The sequence below is a fragment of the Cervus elaphus genome, chromosome 25 (assembly GCF_910594005.1).
Source record: "Cervus elaphus chromosome 25, mCerEla1.1, whole genome shotgun sequence".
Classification (NCBI taxonomy): Eukaryota; Metazoa; Chordata; class Mammalia; order Artiodactyla; family Cervidae; genus Cervus; species Cervus elaphus.
In genome coordinates, this window is record NC_057839.1 from 43,879,907 (window position 1) to 43,897,886 (window position 17,980).

The 17,980-nt window shown below is 42.0% G+C and overlaps 1 protein-coding gene across 5 annotated transcripts in view; it reads left to right on the forward strand.

The window, feature by feature from the left end:
- Nucleotides 1-16: 16 nt before the first annotated feature.
- DROSHA (drosha ribonuclease III) overlaps nt 17-17,980 on the forward strand; it is a 119,419-nt gene continuing 101,455 nt past the window's right edge. For 2 of the 5 annotated variants that reach the window (XM_043887468.1, XM_043887469.1), the window contains exons 1-6: nt 17-169; nt 4,829-4,894; nt 6,152-6,988; nt 10,996-11,088; nt 16,595-16,705; nt 16,937-17,168. In XM_043887468.1, coding sequence (XP_043743403.1) covers nt 4,878-4,894; nt 6,152-6,988; nt 10,996-11,088; nt 16,595-16,705; nt 16,937-17,168 — 1,290 coding nt within the window. In that variant the 5' untranslated portion in view covers nt 17-169; nt 4,829-4,877. The remainder of the gene's footprint in view (nt 170-4,828; nt 4,895-6,151; nt 6,989-10,995; nt 11,089-16,594; nt 16,706-16,936; nt 17,169-17,980) is intronic. The other 3 variants (XM_043887471.1, XM_043887470.1, XM_043887472.1) reach the window with 3 other exon arrangements.

A 17,980-nucleotide genomic window follows, 5' to 3' on the forward strand; every position in this document is an offset into this window, starting at 1 on the left:
GCGGCGAGCCCGAGAGCATCCCCTCTTGCGGTCCGGCTTTCTCAGGTTTGCTTTTTAATTCTCTTGCTTTCCTGTTCCGGAGCCGCGGGCGGTGCCACGGTCTTGGAGGCTACACTATAAGTCTGGCTTTACTCTAACGGCGACCTCGCAGCCCGAGAGCTTTTTCTAGGTAAAAGGGTCAGCTTGTGGGTGTTGGAAGAGGGAGTGTTTCCAAGTATCCGAATTTCAACGGGGCTGGCGTCTGGGGCTGGGGCGAGAGGCGCCTGGGAGTTAGGATCCGGCAGCTCCTCTTCAGATCTGCAGCGAAGGGAAAAAAGAAAAAAAAAAAAGAAAAAAAATAAGGGACCCTAGGCCCGGACCCTGAAAATAAATATTAGTGAGAAATGAGACCTTTCATTCATTGTGGCGCGTATGTGGTGCTCCAGGCCTGGAGCCGCCGGGATCTCGGGCGGGGAGTGAGACTGTAAGTTTACATCGTGAGGCTCACTATCTGGCGGGAGATGTAAACAGGGAAACACGCAATTACGGATCAGCCAGACATAAGTGACCGGGCTGGGAATTCAGGTGGTGGAGGAGCGCGTTAATAGAAATGTAGTCACACTTTGCAACTCTTTCTATAAAGACTGATGTTCCTGCACATGTTAATTGCAAAACGACTCCCCTAGTTTCCCTGCTTCCAAACAGCAACTTAAGAGGAGGCAGACGCCGAAAATAATTACTTTTCCAGTTCCTTGAGTTCTGAATTGAAGTTCACATCCACAACACAGCCTGACTGTGCCTTTAATAGGTCAGTTTCATAATCAGTGTTTTCAGATATCTATTTCTAGAAATACCCATGAAGACCTAATAGTGAATTTTCAACAACAGTGAACACACAGTACAGGAGTATTGGCCATCCTGACTCTTGTCTACCTCTAGATTCAGTACACTCCTTTGTGTTTCCCCTGGATTCTGTGCATATCCATTTTCTTGTGTTTATCACATTATGTAATTATTTGCATATGGATTCTGGGCTTCGGGAGCCCTGCTTACTATGTGCCTTACTCATCTTTGAGTGATCAGGGCCTGTGACCATGCCCCACTTGTTTAGGCTCATTAAATGTTGCATGAATCAGTGAAAAGGCCTGCTTTTTGTCTGGTTTTGGTAATGCAGACCTGTTGTGGATGTGGATATATTCAGTAGGGAAATGTCCAGTAGCAACATAGAAACGTATGGTGAGCCAGTGAACACTTACCAATCACCTACTGTGTGCAGGATGTTCTGCCAGGGGCTGTGAAGGATACAGAAGTGATTATGAGTCAACCCAGTTTATCAAGGAGCTAATAACCTAGTGGAGGAGTTAAGACATGTACACACATGATTATTATATGAGGCAGTCTTTGCTAAGTGCTGTAAAAGAAGTACAGACTAAGAGCAACGGAAGTCTTGAGGGAATGGGATTACTTCCTAAAGGGAACCAAGATAGGCAGCACAGAAGATGTGGCATTTGACATGGGTAGATGGGTTAAAAATTCAATGGGCAAAGTCACAGGGAGGGGTTTTAGAAGACCAGGAGTAAAGAATAAGCTGGATGATAATACTTCACATTTTATGAATGGGAACATCTAGGGTGATAGGAGAGCTTCCCAGGTGGCCCTAGTGGTAAAGAACCGGCCTGCCAATGCAGGAGACATCATGAGAGGAGGGTTTGATTTCTGGGTTGGGAAGGTCCCCTGGAGGAGGGCCTGGCAACCCACTCCAGTATTCTTGCCTGGAGAATCCCATGGACAGGGGAGCCTGGTGGGCGATAATCCATAGGGTCGCAAAGAGTGGACATGACTGAAATGACTTAGCACACATGCAGGATGATAGGCACTTCATGGGAAAGTTAATGGAGGATTAGCTTGGAAGAAGTTGGGTCCAGATTGCAGAAGGCCTTAAATGCCAAGCATGGAGTTTGAGCCTGATTCTTTTGGCCCTCAGTAGCTTGTGGTGACAGGAGGGGCTGTCTAGGCCCAGGTTTATCATGAGGGTCTTGAACTGAATGATAATCATTCAGTTCAGTTGCTCAGTTGTGTACGACTCTTTCTGACCCCATGGACTGCAACACGCCAGGCTTCTCTGTCCATCACCAACTCCTGGAGCTTGCTCAAAATCTCATGTCCATTGAGTGTGTGATGCTATCCAACCATCTCATCGTCCCCTTTTCCTCCCGCCTTCAATCTTTCCCAGCATCAGGGTCTTTTCCTGTGAGTCAGTTCTTCCCATCAGGTGCCAAAGTATTGGAGTTTTGGCTTCAGCATCAGTCCTTCCAATGAATATTCAGGATGTATTTCCTTTAGGATGGACTAGTTGGATCTCCTTGCAGTCCAAGGGACTCTCAAGAGTCTTCTCCAACACCACAGTTCAAAAGCATGTTCTTCAGTGCTCAGCTTTATGGTCCAACTCTCACATCCATATATGACTACTGGAAAAACTGTAGCTTTAACTAGATGGACCTTTGTCAGCAAAGTAATGTCTCTACTTTTTAATATGCTGTCTAGGTTGGTCATAGCTTTTCTTCCAGGGAGCAAGCATCTTTTGGTTTCATGGCTGCAGTCACCATCTGCAGTGATTTTGGAGCCCGGGAAAATAAAGTCTGTTACTGTTTCCATTGTTTCCCCATCTATTTGCCATGAAGTGATGGGACTGGATTCCGTCATCTTAGTTTTCTGAATGTTGAGTTTTAAGCCAACTTTTTCACTCTCTTCTTTCACTTTCATCAAGATGCTCTTTAGTTCCTCTCTGCTTTCTGCCATAAGGATGATGTCATCTGCATATCTGAAGTTATTGATATTTCTCCCGGCAGTCTTGATTCCAGCTTGTGCTTCATCCAGCCCAGTGTTCCTCATGATGTACTCTGCATAGAAGTTAAATAAGCAGGGTGACAATATACAGCCTTGATGTACTCCTTTCCCAATTTGGAACCAGTCTGTTGTTCCATGTCTGGTTCTGACTGTTGCTTCTTGACCTGTCTACAGATTTCTCAGAAGGCAGGTCAGGTGGTCTGATAGTCCCCTGTCAAAGAATTTTCCACAGTTTGTTGTGATCCACACAGTCAAAGGCTTTGGCGTAGTCAATAAAGCAGAAGTAGATGTTTTTCTGGAATTCTCTTGCTTTTTCTATGATCCAGTGGATGCTGGAGATTTGATCTCTGGTTCCTCTGCCTTTTCTAAATCCAGTTTGAACATCTGGAAGTTATCAGTTCACATACTTTCGAAGCCTGGCTTGGAGAATTTTGAGCATTACTTTGCTAGCGTGTGAGATGAGTGCAATTGTGTGGTAGTTTGAACATTGTCAGGCATTGCCTTTCTTTGGGATTGGAATGAAAACTGACCTTTTCCAGCCCTATGGCCACTGGTGAGTTTTCCAAATTTGCCGGCATATTGAGTGCAGCACTTTCACAACATCATCTTTCAGGATTTGAAATAGCTCGGCTGGAATTCCATCACCTCCACTAGCTTTGTTCATAGTGAGGCTTCCTAAGGCCCATTTGACTTCTCATTCCAGGATGTCTGGCTTTGGGTGAGTGATCACACCATCATGGTTATCTGGGTCATGAAGATCTTTTTTGTACAGCCCTTCTGTGTATTCTTGCCACCTCTTCTTAATCTCTTCTGCTTCTGTTAGGTCCATACCATTTCTGTCCTTTATTGTGCCCATCTTTGCATGAAATGTTCCCTTGGTAATCATTAATGAAATATTATTTGGTGTCTACTTTCTATTAAGCGCAGTGATTGATAAGGCTAAATAATCTGAAACTATTTTCATGAGCCATTTGAAAATCTGCCTTAAGCCTGTTGGTAAAACTTTTGGTTAGAAAGACTTTAGGAAGAAGCTTCTAAATCGAAACTTTCTGCAGTTAATGTTTGTTTGGATTTTTAAAACATTTTGCTGAAGCCCAGATACTTGGAAAACTTTGCTCTTCATAACATTCTTCAGTGGGAAGGACTGAGAATGAGAATCAAAGAAAACTGTTATGTTGACCAGATTATAGTTAAGTTTGAATCTAAATGCTAGTCTCACTGAGGGAGAAAGAATGTGGAGTGGGAGAACAGAAATGATTTTTCCCTTCCTGGTCTTTTAGCTGATTAGAGAGGGAATATGCCTAAGTTTCCAGTCTTTTAAGCTACTGATTTTTTGAGTCATAAAGACGAGTACTTCAGTTCAGTTCAGTTGCTCAGTTGTGTCCCCGTCTTTGCGACCCCATGCACTGCAGCATACCAGGCTTCCTTGTCCATCACCAGTTCCTGGAGCTTGTTCAAACTCATGTCCATTGAGTCAGTGATGCCATCCAACCATCTCATCCTCTGTCATCCCTTCTCCTCCTGTCTTCAATCTTTCCCAGCATCAGGGCATTTTCCCATGAGTTAGTTCTTCACATCAGGTGTCCAAAGTATTGGAGTTTCGGCTTCAGCATCAGTCCTTCAATGAATATTCAGGACTGATTTCCTTTAGGACTGACTAGTTGGATCTCCTTGCAGTCCAAGGGATTCTCGAGTCTTCTCCAACACCACAGTTCAAAATAATCAGTTCTTCGGTGCTCAACTTTCTTTGTAGTCCAGCTCTCACATCCCTACATGACTACTGGAAAAACCACAGCTTTGACTAGTTGGACCTTTGTTGGCAAAGTACTTAGGACATCTTAAAAATTAGTTGTGAACATTAGTTCAGCATGCTCTTAATTTTATTAGTATGCTAACTGCATTGGAGCATGCAAAATCAGTGTTAAGATAATCACAGAAATATTTTCTAGCATGAGCAGTTTGGGAAACATTTTTATATCTATTTGTTCTCTCTGTTCTCTAGAGTTTATATTCTCTGTGGAAAATGTGACATATTCAAATAGTACGTCACGATGCAAGGCAGTGCATGGTGAGTGGTCTGATAGTAATGGCAATCCTTTTGGGCAACCAGGGAGGAACAAACACTGGCCATCTGGGGTGGGGAGGGTTTAGATCTGTGAGGAGGAGGGCATGTGTTAATATAGGTCATATCCATGGCTGGGAACCCAGACCAGAGCAGTTAAGGAGCCATCCTAGAGCCCTGCCCTGATGGCACTGGCCGTTCTGAGGTCAGGCAGACATCAAAGGTGAAATGAGGTAATGAGCTGGTGACCTGTAATCATTGTAGGACCTGCCAAAAAGAACCACAGAGTGTGTGAGAGCAGGGTACCTAGCAAGACCCTGGGGGTGGTGACATTGGTTGTAGAAAGGCCTGCAAGGGTATTACAGTAGTAGCGAGGCAGGAGAGGATGGTGTGGAATGGACGGACTCAAATATCTATGAAGCTGAAATGATACAGGCTTTGAGCATAAATTTTTAACTAGAAGGGTTAAGGGAGGAGAAGTTGTCAGGTAATTCCCTGGTGTACGACTTGAAGACCAACGAATGGTCTCATCTATTGAGACAGGAAGGGGCTTCTCAGGTGGCACGTGTGGTAAAGAACCCGCCTGCCAGTGCAGGAGACATGAGAAACACGGGTTCGATCCTTGGGTTGGGATGATCCCCTGAAGGAGGGCATGGAAACCCACCACAGTAGTCTTGCCTGGAAAATCCCACGGACAGAGGAACCTGGTGGGCTACAGTCCAGAGGGTCACAAAGGGTTTGACACAACTCAAGGGACTTAGCATGCATGCATGCATTGAGGTAGGAAACACTGAAAAAGGAGCAGGTGGTATTCTCTTGGAGGGCAAGGTTACTGACTCCTTTTAGGACATGTTGAGTTGAATTTGTGAGTCTATGCTGAGTGGGAAGGAAGGTGTGTCACGAGGATGCTCAGTGTATGTGTAGAAACATGCTGTGTGTGGACAGGATGACGTGGTGAGGTCAAGGTTGGTGGGAGCTTGAAGAAGGACACGGTAGCAGATGGTTGAACTCTGGGATGTGACCTCATCACGCTGGAAGTGGAGCCTCTTAGGAAGCGACAAGGTCCAGGGACTGACCATGGCTTTGGTTGAGTGTCTGAGACCTGGGAAGAGGAGTTTATTGGCCCTGAGGAGTTTCAGACAGTACAGAGAACTCAGTATTAGACGAGTGGAATATTCCAGCAGCCTAAGGGGTGGTCAGGTATTGGTGAAAGCTGTTTACATAGTGAGTTTGTCTCTTCTCTTTTTCTTTCCTCCACCAAAGTCACAGAATGTCGTTCCACCCAGGAGGACCCAGGTGTCCCCGAGGGCGAGGGGGACATGGAGCCAGACCCTCCGCACCAGCCTTCAGGCCCCAAAACCTGAGACTGCTTCACCCTCAGCAGCCTCCTGTGCAATACCAATACGAACCTCCCAGCGCCCCTTCCACCACCTTCTCCAACTCTCCGGCGCCCAATTTTCTGCCTCCGAGACCAGACTTTGTACCCTTCCCTCCGCCCATGCCTCCTTCAGCGCAAGGCCCCCTTCCCCCCTGCCCCATCCGGCCCCCGTTCCCCAACCACCAGATGAGGCCCCCCTTCCCCGTGCCCCCCTGTTTCCCTCCCATGCCGCCTCCGCTGCCCTGTCCCAATAACCCCCCAGTCCCTGGAGCGCCTCCGGGCCAAGGCGCCTTCCCCTTCATGATGCCGCCGCCGTCGCTGCCGCATCCGCCGCCGCCTCCCGTCGTCCCGCAGCAGGTCAATTACCAGTACCCGCCCGGGTACTCGCACCACAGTTTCCCACCTCCCAACTTCAGTAGCTTCCAGAACAGCCCCAGTTCCTTCCCGCCCAGTGCAAGTAGCAGCAGTAGCCCTCACTTCAGGCACCTCCCTCCGTACCCGCTCCCCAAGGCGCCCAGTGAGAGGCGGTCCCCAGAGAGGCTGAAGCACTTCGACGACCGCAGGCACCGGGACCACAGTCACGGGAGGGGCGAGCGGCACCGGTCCCTGGAGCGGCGGGAGCGAGGCCGGAGCCCCGACCGGAGGAGGCAGGACAGCCGCTACAGGTCGGATCACGAGCGAGGGCGCACGCCCTCCCGCCACCGGAGCTACGAGCGGAGCAGGTAAAGCACACCTGTGGTTTTTTAGAGAAGTTGCGGAGATCCTGACACAGGCCTTTTCTGCGGCTCAGCAAACCAGACCGAAAAGGTCCAGCCGTGCATTTCGGTTTATAAAAGGAAAGTGCTGTTTTATTAAAGAGGGAGAGACAATTGATGAGGAAAGGAGTTGACCTCAGGTAAAAAGCCAGTTTGAAAAGCATTCCCGAATTAGCAACACAGGTTCATTTCAATGAGTGTAAGCCAATTAGTATAGAGTACAGCCGGCATTTTAATGATGGTCAATAAAAGATCTTGTTTGTGTGGACGTTGTATTTAATTATGTTCAGTATGACCATCTTGTCAGGTTACTGCACTGTGAGTTCTTTTGGAATTGGTGGTCTGCAGGCCGCTGTTAATCAGTCAGGAATCCAACTAGTTAACAAGCTGAACTTGCTTCCTGATTTTTAGGATAAATGGAAGTTTATCTTATGTTTTTGCTTTCTTGCTCTGTTTCTTTATAAAATGAAATAATATTAGGTATACATTATCAAAGTTACAGTTTTCAAAATAGCTTTTAATTTGATTTTGGTGCATCGAAATTATGCATACTAAATAAAATTGCATTTAGAACATACTAATGCACTCCGGATTAAATTTCTTTTTTTTTCCCCACCCAAAAGACCAAAAATCTGTATTTACAAGGAAATAAGGTTTCCAACAGACATTCATTGATGGGTATCTAGAAATTCTCTGAAGTTATTTGTGAAAATTTATGTTTATATATCTTTTTCTGTAAGATCATCAGTGGCTTACAGCAGATTCTTAAGAGATTTTATGAGTCTGTTACCCTAAACCTAAGAACCATTGGTTTAAATGGAAAAATAAAAATGTGCACATATCGATTCTACTAATATTTATTTGTACCTTCAGTGAACTGTTTGTATCAGTGAAGATTTTTGGTTTTCCACTTGTCAAGCTGGTAATGGTGCTTCTCTTTCTGGCTGCTGTCGTGTGTTCACTCACCTTCATTGTCTTGTGGAACTTCTGTGCTGAAAAGTTTGAGGTCCCCAAACTAGGTCACCTTGTTACTTGGGTTTGTAGAGAGTGAGTCTTGTCTCCTATGGAATTAATGTGCTTCTTGGTTTCCATGTTGTTCTCACGGCTGTGTGTTTGATTCTGACAGAGCATTTTGCCAGTAAATGGTAGCACTCATTCTCAGTCCTAAAGGTTTGGAAGGAAGCCTTCCAGGCCTTGAAAGGTTTGGAAGGAAAATGCACTTTTGCTTCTCCCTGATGCCCAGTCGAAGGCAGAAGTGACACGTTTCCTGCAGGGGTGACCGATTCTGGTGGGCTAAAGCTGACTAGAGTTGGTAGACTTTGAAAAGTCTTTTCAGCATGACCTACTGTTCCTTGTCAGTTTTGTTCTCACCTTTGTGATGGATTAGTTGGCAGAGGCCTGTGAGGGTTTATTTTACAATTTTTTTTTTTTTTTAATTTTACAATTTTATGGTGAAAATCTAAACTCGAAAGAGTTTGATAGTTTTCTTCAGACTTAAAGTGATTGTTACTAAACCTGTCTTTGGGGAAACATTTTGCTGCAAACTTCAACATTCCAGATGGTTTTTTTTTTTTTTCCTGTTTGAGAGTACTGTAGTTTTTAGGGTTCTGCTGTAAATTCCTGAGTTCTCCCATCCAGGCTTAAGCTTGAAGAAACAGATGTCCTGTAAACTGAGGATCCCTGTCACTAAGTGAAATCAAATGCTGAAAAAATGACCCTTAATCCCCATTAGCTTAAACCACAACCCCTTTACTGTGGGGGACCTTAGGCAGTTAGCTCATCTTTCTACATGGCCTTTATTTACCCTGGAGTTGTTTTATGATGTTGTGCTTGGGGGTGTTTGCTCTGGAGCGGCCTTAATGTCACAGCCACAGTAAAATCAGTTCCCTCTGGGGTTCTTAGAGTGTCAGTCCTCTGTCTTATATAGAATGCTTCTGTGAACCAAGCATGGACCCTGTGAAGTGCTAGTATGTAACTTCTGAAAGTACACTGGAGAAAACACGTTCACAAAGTTGTGCATTAGATTAGATGAAATTTATGCAAATTCTTCAGTCTGTCTTCTGGCTGCTTCTGCCCTGGCTTCTTGGGGTAAGTGCATCCACGCTTTTTCAAATTTCATTTTTCCTTTTCTTCTCCTCCTCTGAAATCTGGGTGAATAGTATTACAAGATTGTTTCAGGGCAGAGTATTTCCAGAGAAGGTTTGTGAAGAAGTAGATGCATGCATTTGCTGTTGTGAAAGATCCAGGTTCCTCCAGGGAATGGGAAAAGGAAGAGCTGCAAGGGGCAGCCAGCAAGGAGCAGGGCAGTGGCCTGCCACATTTGAGCAGTGTTACAGCACAGGAACCCCATACCTGTCCTGTTGAGTACCGTGTGGAGCCATTGGAGAGCTAGTATTGTGTATCTAGGGAATATCTTCATGGTCCCAAACCGGGAAGAATTTTTGGAAAAATAACCGAAGCATCGTTTTTCTTGCTTTAAATGGGTTCATCATATAGTATTACAGTGATTTATACTGGTCTTTTCAGTTCATAGCCACTCAGAGGTAGCAGTCATCATGAGAAGTACCACCCTTGAATGCAAAATCCTATCCCCTAGATGTTACAAAAACAAACGAAAAATTAGGAATATCCTTTAAATAGAGTTTTTATTTGGAAATAGAGGCAGTTTTTTTTCAGCCGCCATGCCATCACAAATTACATTATATAGTTGTCATGTGATACCACTCACTAAATGGGATTTGCTGTCTAAAAGTAAGCTGTCATTTTAGAAGTGTATCAAATAAAGAATGTGGAATCCCAAGCACTGGCTACTTTACTTTGGACAGCTGGTGTGTACCTGAGCCTTGAGTATATGTTAAAAGTGTTATTCAAAGACGTCTTTCTTGAGGAAGGGGTGATTTTTAAGTGGAAAAACAATTTTTGTGTTAATATCTAAGATCTCTTATTAATTTTGTAAGTTTTGATTTCAGTGAATTTACATTTCTTCTATTTGGCTATAGGTAGGGAATTATTATTTCTTTTTTGTCCATGCCGTGTGACAGGCATATGGGATTTTAGTTCCCCTACCAGGGATTGAATCTGTGCTTCCCCTACCAGGGATTGAATCTGTGCCCCCACAGTGGAAGTGGTGGCGGGGTTGGGGGGGTGGTGGCTATTTTTGAGTTTAGACATTTTTGTAGTCTTCTTTGCTGGACTCAGGCTAATAAAGCATGTTTTGGCCCCAGTCTAAGACCTAGTATTTATTTCCTTTAGATTTAGCTCTGATGTAAACCCACTGGGATTCCAATTTTTTTTTCAGATCTCATTGTACTTATTGATTAGGCGCATAAGTTATTACTATCATTATTACTAAATTCCAGCTTTATGTTGGAAGGTTTAAAATCCTGCATTCTAGTTTTACACTGAGTAAACTCAGTGTCTCTATTTAGAGTTTTTTTTTTTTTCTTTCCCTGATGAAAACAGCACTTAAAGGTGAAGTGGTCTAGAGTCTCATGGTAGTTAGTGATGACTAAGAACTATACCTCAGGTGTATAACCTATAAGAGTTTAGAGCTCTTCATTATAGACCCTTGTCCAAATCTTTATTATATGCATTTATTTGTTGGACGAAATTAAGAGTGTTCCAGAAATCAATAGGCAGTTGAATCCTTTGAAGTTTTCCCTGTAGAATGATTGGCTGGTTGGAAGGTCTCAAGAGAAGATCATGATAAAATTCCCTTCATTGCTTAGTATTAAGTATGACTTCTTTTTTTAAAAAGAAAACAGCAAGAAGTGTCTAAGGTAGTTAACTTGCATAAAGTGAAATGCGCCTTTAACCTCTAACACATGAAGGGTGAATAAAAATGTCTCATAGTGGATAGTGCTGCAAAATACTTAGGTGAGGTGAGGTCCATTTATTTAGATGAATTCAGTGGAAAGAGATGGTGTTTTTGAGTCTTTCTGTTGAAAACAGCTCTGTGTATTAATTCCTTTAAGAGAGCGGGAACGGGAGAGACACAGGCACCGGGACAGCCGAAGATCACCATCTCTGGAAAGGTCCTACAAAAAAGAGTATAAGAGATCTGGAAGGTAAGCAAGGAGTTGACACTGGAAGTCATAGGATTATCTCCTGAAATTCAGATTTTGTGCTTGTGCAGGGTGTCAGCCAGGTCTTCAGAATAGCCTGCACATTTGTCCAAAGAACACTGTGAAAAGCTGAAGTTGCCAGTTACTGAAAAACCTTTTATTTCGAGATGTATATGGGCTGCACAAGGAAAATCCTGATAAGTGCCCCAAATTAGGCCACTTTGTGACCTCAGTTGCTGTAAAACTCTATATTAGTAATTCAAGGTTTGTTTTTTTTTAAAGACCTTGAAAATTCATAATTATGCTTTTAAGTTTACTTGTTTCAGGAAAAAAAAAAAGGAAAACTACAATAACACCTTATTTGGAAATATGACATTGAAATTGTTGCAAATAAAAATTTACAGGACATAACCAATTCTATATCAAGAGCTAAAAATTCATGTCTTAATAAGTGGTAATTAAGAATAGCACTCTCTATAATCTGACAGATTTTGGGTCAATTATTCATTTTCCCAACTTTGTTATTGGGCAAAGGAACTTTTTTTTTTAAGCCTCAGTGTCTTTGTCTAAAATAAGGACAGTTATATTTGCCTTATTGAGTGACGAGGGGTCATTGAGATAACACACATAAAACACTTAGCACTTGGCCCAGTAGTGCCAAATAAATGGTAACTATATATATATTTATAATCTAATCACTTGACTCTAAAAAAGCAGAAAACAGTATTAAAGGTAAAATAAACTAATAAACTCAAAAATAGAACTATAGCACCATAATAATATTTGTAAATAAGTGCAAGATTTCTTTGAAAGGCGGTACAATTTAAAAAGTGGCAAATCAAGAAAAGAAAAGCACATATCCATTAGGTATAAGAAAGAATGTATTATTATAGGAATGAAGGGGTTTTAAAAATTGTAGTGCGTTGGTATAAGTACTGATATTTTATTTGAGAAATTTAAAAACTTGGATGTGACGGGTTGTTTCTATGAAAACAAAAATTATAAACCTTACACTTAGAGCAGAAAATTTTAATAGGCCGATAACTATGGGAGAAAGTTGACTTTGTGTCACTTCCAAAAAAGTTTGAAACTGTTTTTAAAACACTGAAGAAGATGGAAGGAAAGCTCAGCTCATGCTGTGATATCAGGAAAATCCAAATGGCAAAACTATCAATGAAAAGAAAACCACAAAACAATTTCTTTAGTGAATATGGATATGAAAATACTGATTAGTATATTAGGTTGTTTTCAGTTGTGTGTTACAATAGCTGAGGGTTTATTCCAAGGTTGCATGGGTAGATAGATTAGTATTAGGAGATATATAACTGTAATTCTTTGTGTCAGAATCTCTAGAGTTATCTCAGTACTTGCCTATTAGCAATTTAAAGTTGCATTCAATTATGAGTAGAAACTGGTAAAGTAGAAGTATAAGCAGACTTCTGTAACTTGATAGAGAACATTATTTTGTGATAAACATGATTGATACCATCTGAGAAGAGCGAAATTTATTGTTGAAACCTTATAGGCCTTCCCATACACATTAGAAAAAAAGACAAGGAGACCCCATTTCCCACCACTGTCACCTCATGTATGTCGTAACAAGCAAATGACAAACATCGTATTCTTGTGTGTCCCGTGTATTATACGGTATGGTGATAGTCTTTAACAAGAGTCCCTGCTTTCCAGGAATAAGAAAGTTAAGTGCTGTGAGAAGTGCTTTTGATAGAGCAAATACATATTGCTTCTGGAACGCAGTAGTTAGTAACTCAGTTTCGGGTGGTCATAGAGAAATTGACAATGTACTGATTCCCTGGAGGATGGGTAGGAATGCCTAAGGGAAGGCAGATGGTAGGGCGAGAGAAAGAGAGGTGTGAAGGCTGCATTGGAGAAGTGACCTCAGAGGATCAAACCTGGAGGTTGGGAAATGAATTTAGGCTTTTGTTAGTAACCCAGGAAAGAAATGATTGTGGCTAGACCAACCCATTGTGGCACTGACAATGGGGAAGTTGGAGGTAATTGAGAGAGATCAATGTGGGAGTCAGTAGGACCCAAGTCCTATCACCTGAGATCTGATGTTTCCCTTGGAGGGCTAGAAACACTAAGAAACAGGCAAAAGAATGAGTTCAATTTTGGGCAAGTGGAATTTGAAAGTCAGCGAGACAGCTGGGTGGAATTTTGTGGTACCTAGTGGGACACAGAAGTATAAGGTTCAGAAAAGAGATCTTAGCCGGAAATGCTAAAAGCCATGAATTAGATGAGGTTAACTAGGAAGAGTCTGTTCAGTGAGAAGGGGCCTGAGGAAGAGGAGGAGATAAAGATAGGGAAAAAGCTAAGATACTGTGTTTGTGGAACTCATTGAGGGCCCATCTGAGGTTGGTTTTTAATGTGGAGTGCTGGAAATCTCTTGGTTTAGTTGTTTCTTCTCCAATACCCAGTAACTTGTGGACAAGGCAGAGACTTGGATTCTTTGAGTTCTAACTAATGCAGTAGATGAGAAAATAAAAGTTATAGAGGTAAATACTGTAAAGGAGGAAAAGTTATCATAGTTCATAATATAGCATATTATCAACAGTTTTGAGTTTGGATTTTGGAATTTGAAATGCCTGAGACACCTACCTAAAATGATGTTTTACTCCTATTTTGAAATGTCCCTCTCAAAGTGTTAAAAAAAGGAAAAAAGAAAAAAGAATACTAATTGTTGTTCACAATAGACAACCCTGATCATCCATTATTTAAGACACCTGCCTAAAGTGGATGGCGTAAGGATGTCTTCTGCCTGTGTTTCTCGATGGTGATAATAATAAAACATTTGGTGGGATTTTTAGTACATGTCAAAATGTCTGTGTCAAATAATCATATTAGCATTTAACTATTACTTACTAGCTGTGTGAGAGTGGGCAAGTGATATAATTTCTAATTCTGTTTCCTGTCTAGGGGATGTTTATATCTGCCTCAGGATTCTTGTCAGGACTAAGTCTGTCAGAGAACTTACAAGAGTGTCAGGCTCTCAGGAAGGACCACAAACAAAAACAAATAAAACCACACCACAGGGAGCCAGGATTTGCCATTATTAGCTAATGATATTACTAGGACAGTTCAAGAGAATCAGTCAAGAAATGTTAGAATTAACTCACTAAAGTTGACAGTTATACAATAAACATATCATAATTAAGAGCCTCCCCTGAATACCAGAATACCTACTTACTAATAGAAAATATAATAGAAAATTTAAATGAATAAAGTTAAATTTCTTAATAAACTTAAAAATATATAGATCAATAGGAAGATATTAAGTGTGATAGATGACAAGGAAGGTGATGTAAATGAATGGAGGGCATGTTAAATTCCTGTAGTGGGAGTGGAAGATAGGGTTAAAAAACATACCAGTGTTCTTCCAAAATATTTGTAGGTTTTAGCGGTGTTGGTGGTATAGTGGTGAGTATATTTGCCTTCCAAAAAATCTATAATTTTAATGTAAGTTCAGTTGAGGTACTGTTTTTAGAACTTTACTAGGACTCAAATTTTTCTTGGGAATAGAAGTGAGTATAATGAAGAAAAATAATGCACAGTTTGGTATGGGTATAAGTAGGTCAATGAGACCAATCTGGAACAACATTCAACCTATATATATAAAGGTTTACATCTATCATAAAGTTGTTTTTTCAAATCAGAGGAGAAACTGATATGGAAACAATGCAAACTGTATGGAAAAGAAATTGGGTTCAGATTTCTGCCTTAGATCTTGGACAGATAGAGTAAAAAAAAAAATTAATGTTAAAAGTAACTGAAAAATATAAAATACTGATTTAACCTTGCTATGGGAAAGGATTACAGCCATAACACTAAGACTGGAAATAGAAACAAAAACAATCTTTGCATTTGGCCACATAAAGATTGTATGTAGCTATGTTGCTGCTGCTGCTAAGTCGCTTCAGTCGTGTCCAACTCTTCGCAACCCCATGGACTGCAGCCTACCAGGCTCCTCTGTCCATGGGATTTTCCAGGCAAGAGTACTGGAGTGGGTTGCCATCACCTTCTCCGATGTAGCTATAAACAGAATTAAAAGGAAAATAGACTGAAAAAGGTTACATTACATATGACAGAAGATGGGTGATAATTAAAAAACTGTCAATAAAAAGACTGTAATCCTAATTTTAAAAATATTGGCATGGTGTATTGATTCATGTTCATATTAGTAAAAGAAGTGAATGTGAAACGTGTTATTTCAGCAGTGACAAATTAAATGAGATGCTCTCTTTGTAAGGATAGAAAAGATTAAAAACAATCATGTTGACGGGTTGTGTGGAAATGGGAAATCACATACAGTTTTGGTAGTAATCTAAACTGGTAATTCTTATCTGTAGAGAAGCCTTTAAAAAAGTACACTCTGTGTGTGTAAAATAATATGACAAGTATGCAAAGAACACAAGTGTATTTACAGTAGCATTGTTTACAATGGGGGAAGAAAGGTAACATCCTAAATGACAATGATCAGATTTGTCAGATTACGATATATACATATAAAAGAATGATATGCATTAGTAAAAATGGTTCAGATGTAGATGTATTGAAGTAGAATGATGTTCCTGATTTACCACTTTGTTGAGGAGAACAGGCTACAGAGTTCCTGTTTTTAGAAACTTGTATGTTTATATACCCATATCTTTTAACATATTTGTGAAATATAATTGTTATCTCTGAGTGGTGTTACAGGTGATTTTTGTTTTATTTTTCTACAGTGAACATGTATACATTTTACTTCACAGTAAATATTTTTTTCTGGTAACAAACCTCTTGATGTACACTGTAATATTTAGAAGTTGCATCAATAAGTAATATATATAATCCTTCTAATGGCCGACTATTTTCCCCCTGATGTATATACACCTACAGTTATATTTTCCCTGCTATAAAATTAGAAATGAGTGATAGAGTTGATGGAAAAACTTACTTGTGGCTTTGACCCAGATGTAAACCTTCTTGGATAAGAGTGACTTTGTTAGTAGAGCTGCCGAGGTGGCAGCACATCACTAATAAAGCAGTCTCTTTCCTTGGCTGGATTCTTCAAGTCTGTATGGTTCCACTGAAATGTCCTGGGCTTAATTTAAAAGTCTACCCTATGGGTTTTTCCCTCCAAGCACATCCATGCGCTGAGCCTTTGCAAATTTCATGCTCCAGCGATTCAAGGAGATAGAATTGCTTTTTTCCTTTTTAATTGAGTTACTATTAGTATTTGTGGGGACCAGAATTAGGTGAATTGGTGGTTCATTAAGCAGTAATACCCAAGTATGGGCTTCCGGAGAAATGGTGAGGGATGGTATAACTGGTTCACTTTTGGATTTTGGTCCTCAGGCTAAATTTATGGCTAAGTGGAGACCATGTTTTGTGAAGACTTTTTTTTTTCTCTTGGCAAAGCAAGATGTGGAGAATTCAAAATTAGTGTGCTCAATGCTGAGATTGTCTATAGATGGAGATGTCCACATGTTTCCCAGAGATCTTTCTATTCTAGGAGTTATGGTTTGCCGGTTGCTCCTGAACCTGCCGGATGCACACCAGAATCACCTGGGGAGATTATTAAAAATACAGAATCTTGGGCCCCACCCCCGGAGACTGTGAATCAGTAAGTAGATCTGGGGTAGGGCCTGGGAATTTGTATTTTTAAAAAAGTAACTTCAGGTGATTCTGATGTCAGCAGACTGGTGTCAGGGGGTCACTGGTTTTTCATACAAATGAATATGGTGGTTTGGCGTGACATTTTTCTTTTAGGTGACAAATGAACTAAACAGGTAAAATAGAAAAGTTTTACAAGGAAAGAACATTTTTAATAGCCTCCCTTCGCCCCCTTTTGAAGTCGCTCCCCAAGCAGGGAGAAGAAGAGAGCTCGCTGGGAGGAAGAAAAAGACAGATGGAGTGACATCCAGGGCTCTGGCAAAGAGAAAAATTATACCTCAATCAAGGAAAAGGAGCCAGAGGAGGCGCTGCCTGACAAAAATGAGGAGGAGGAGGAAGAACTCCTTAAGCCTGTGTGGATTCGGTGCACCCACTCAGAAAACTACTACTCCAGTGACCCCATGGATCAGGTGGTAGGTCTGGTAGGAGAGAAGCTATGGACCAGAGCTTCTCAAGCCCGGTGCTGTCAGCGTCTTGGGCTGGATAGCCCCTTGTGCACGGGTCCTGCCGGTGCAGGGTCGGATGTTGGGCAGCATCTCCGGGCTCTGTGCCCTGGAAGCCAGTAGCACCCTCGTGCCTGTGATAACCGAAGCTGTCTTCTGATGTTGCCCAGTGTCCCCTGGGGGGTGAGGGAACGCCCTTCCCCCTGGTTGAGAACCACTGCTGTAGACAAAAGCTGCTTTGCAAAGGCAAGAGTGCCGCAGGTTTATGGAACGATCTCTTCATTCTGATTTTTGATGACACTGCTAGTCTTGATGCTGGTGGTCACTCAGCTCTGTTATGCATTCTGCGGTATACATCTGTACGTGTGTGTGTGTTTTTCCCTCAAAATGAGAAGCAAGGGAGAATTGAGTTTGTCTCTTGCAAGTCTGCCCTTGACCAGAGGTACCCATAGCAGGTTTCCCGTGCCGGTTGCTGGTTTTGTGGCGTCGCAGTGTCGTCACCTTGGATGGGCTCTCAGGAGCGTCAGCACACGTGCTGCTCACGATGGGGCTCCGTGGGGCTCAGCAGCTGTGCCTCGCTGCTGTGGGGCCCCACGACCTCTGGGTGCTCGCTTCTCCTTCTCTTTCTTCCATCTCCATTTTATTTTCCGTCACTCTCCCTTTCTTTTTTTTTTCCTCTCTCCCCTAACAGGCACTAGGCCTCCATCCCCATTAAGTTAGGTGTATTTGCCATAGGATGGACACATCATGTTCACTGATGAAATGAATGAGTGAACGAAGGG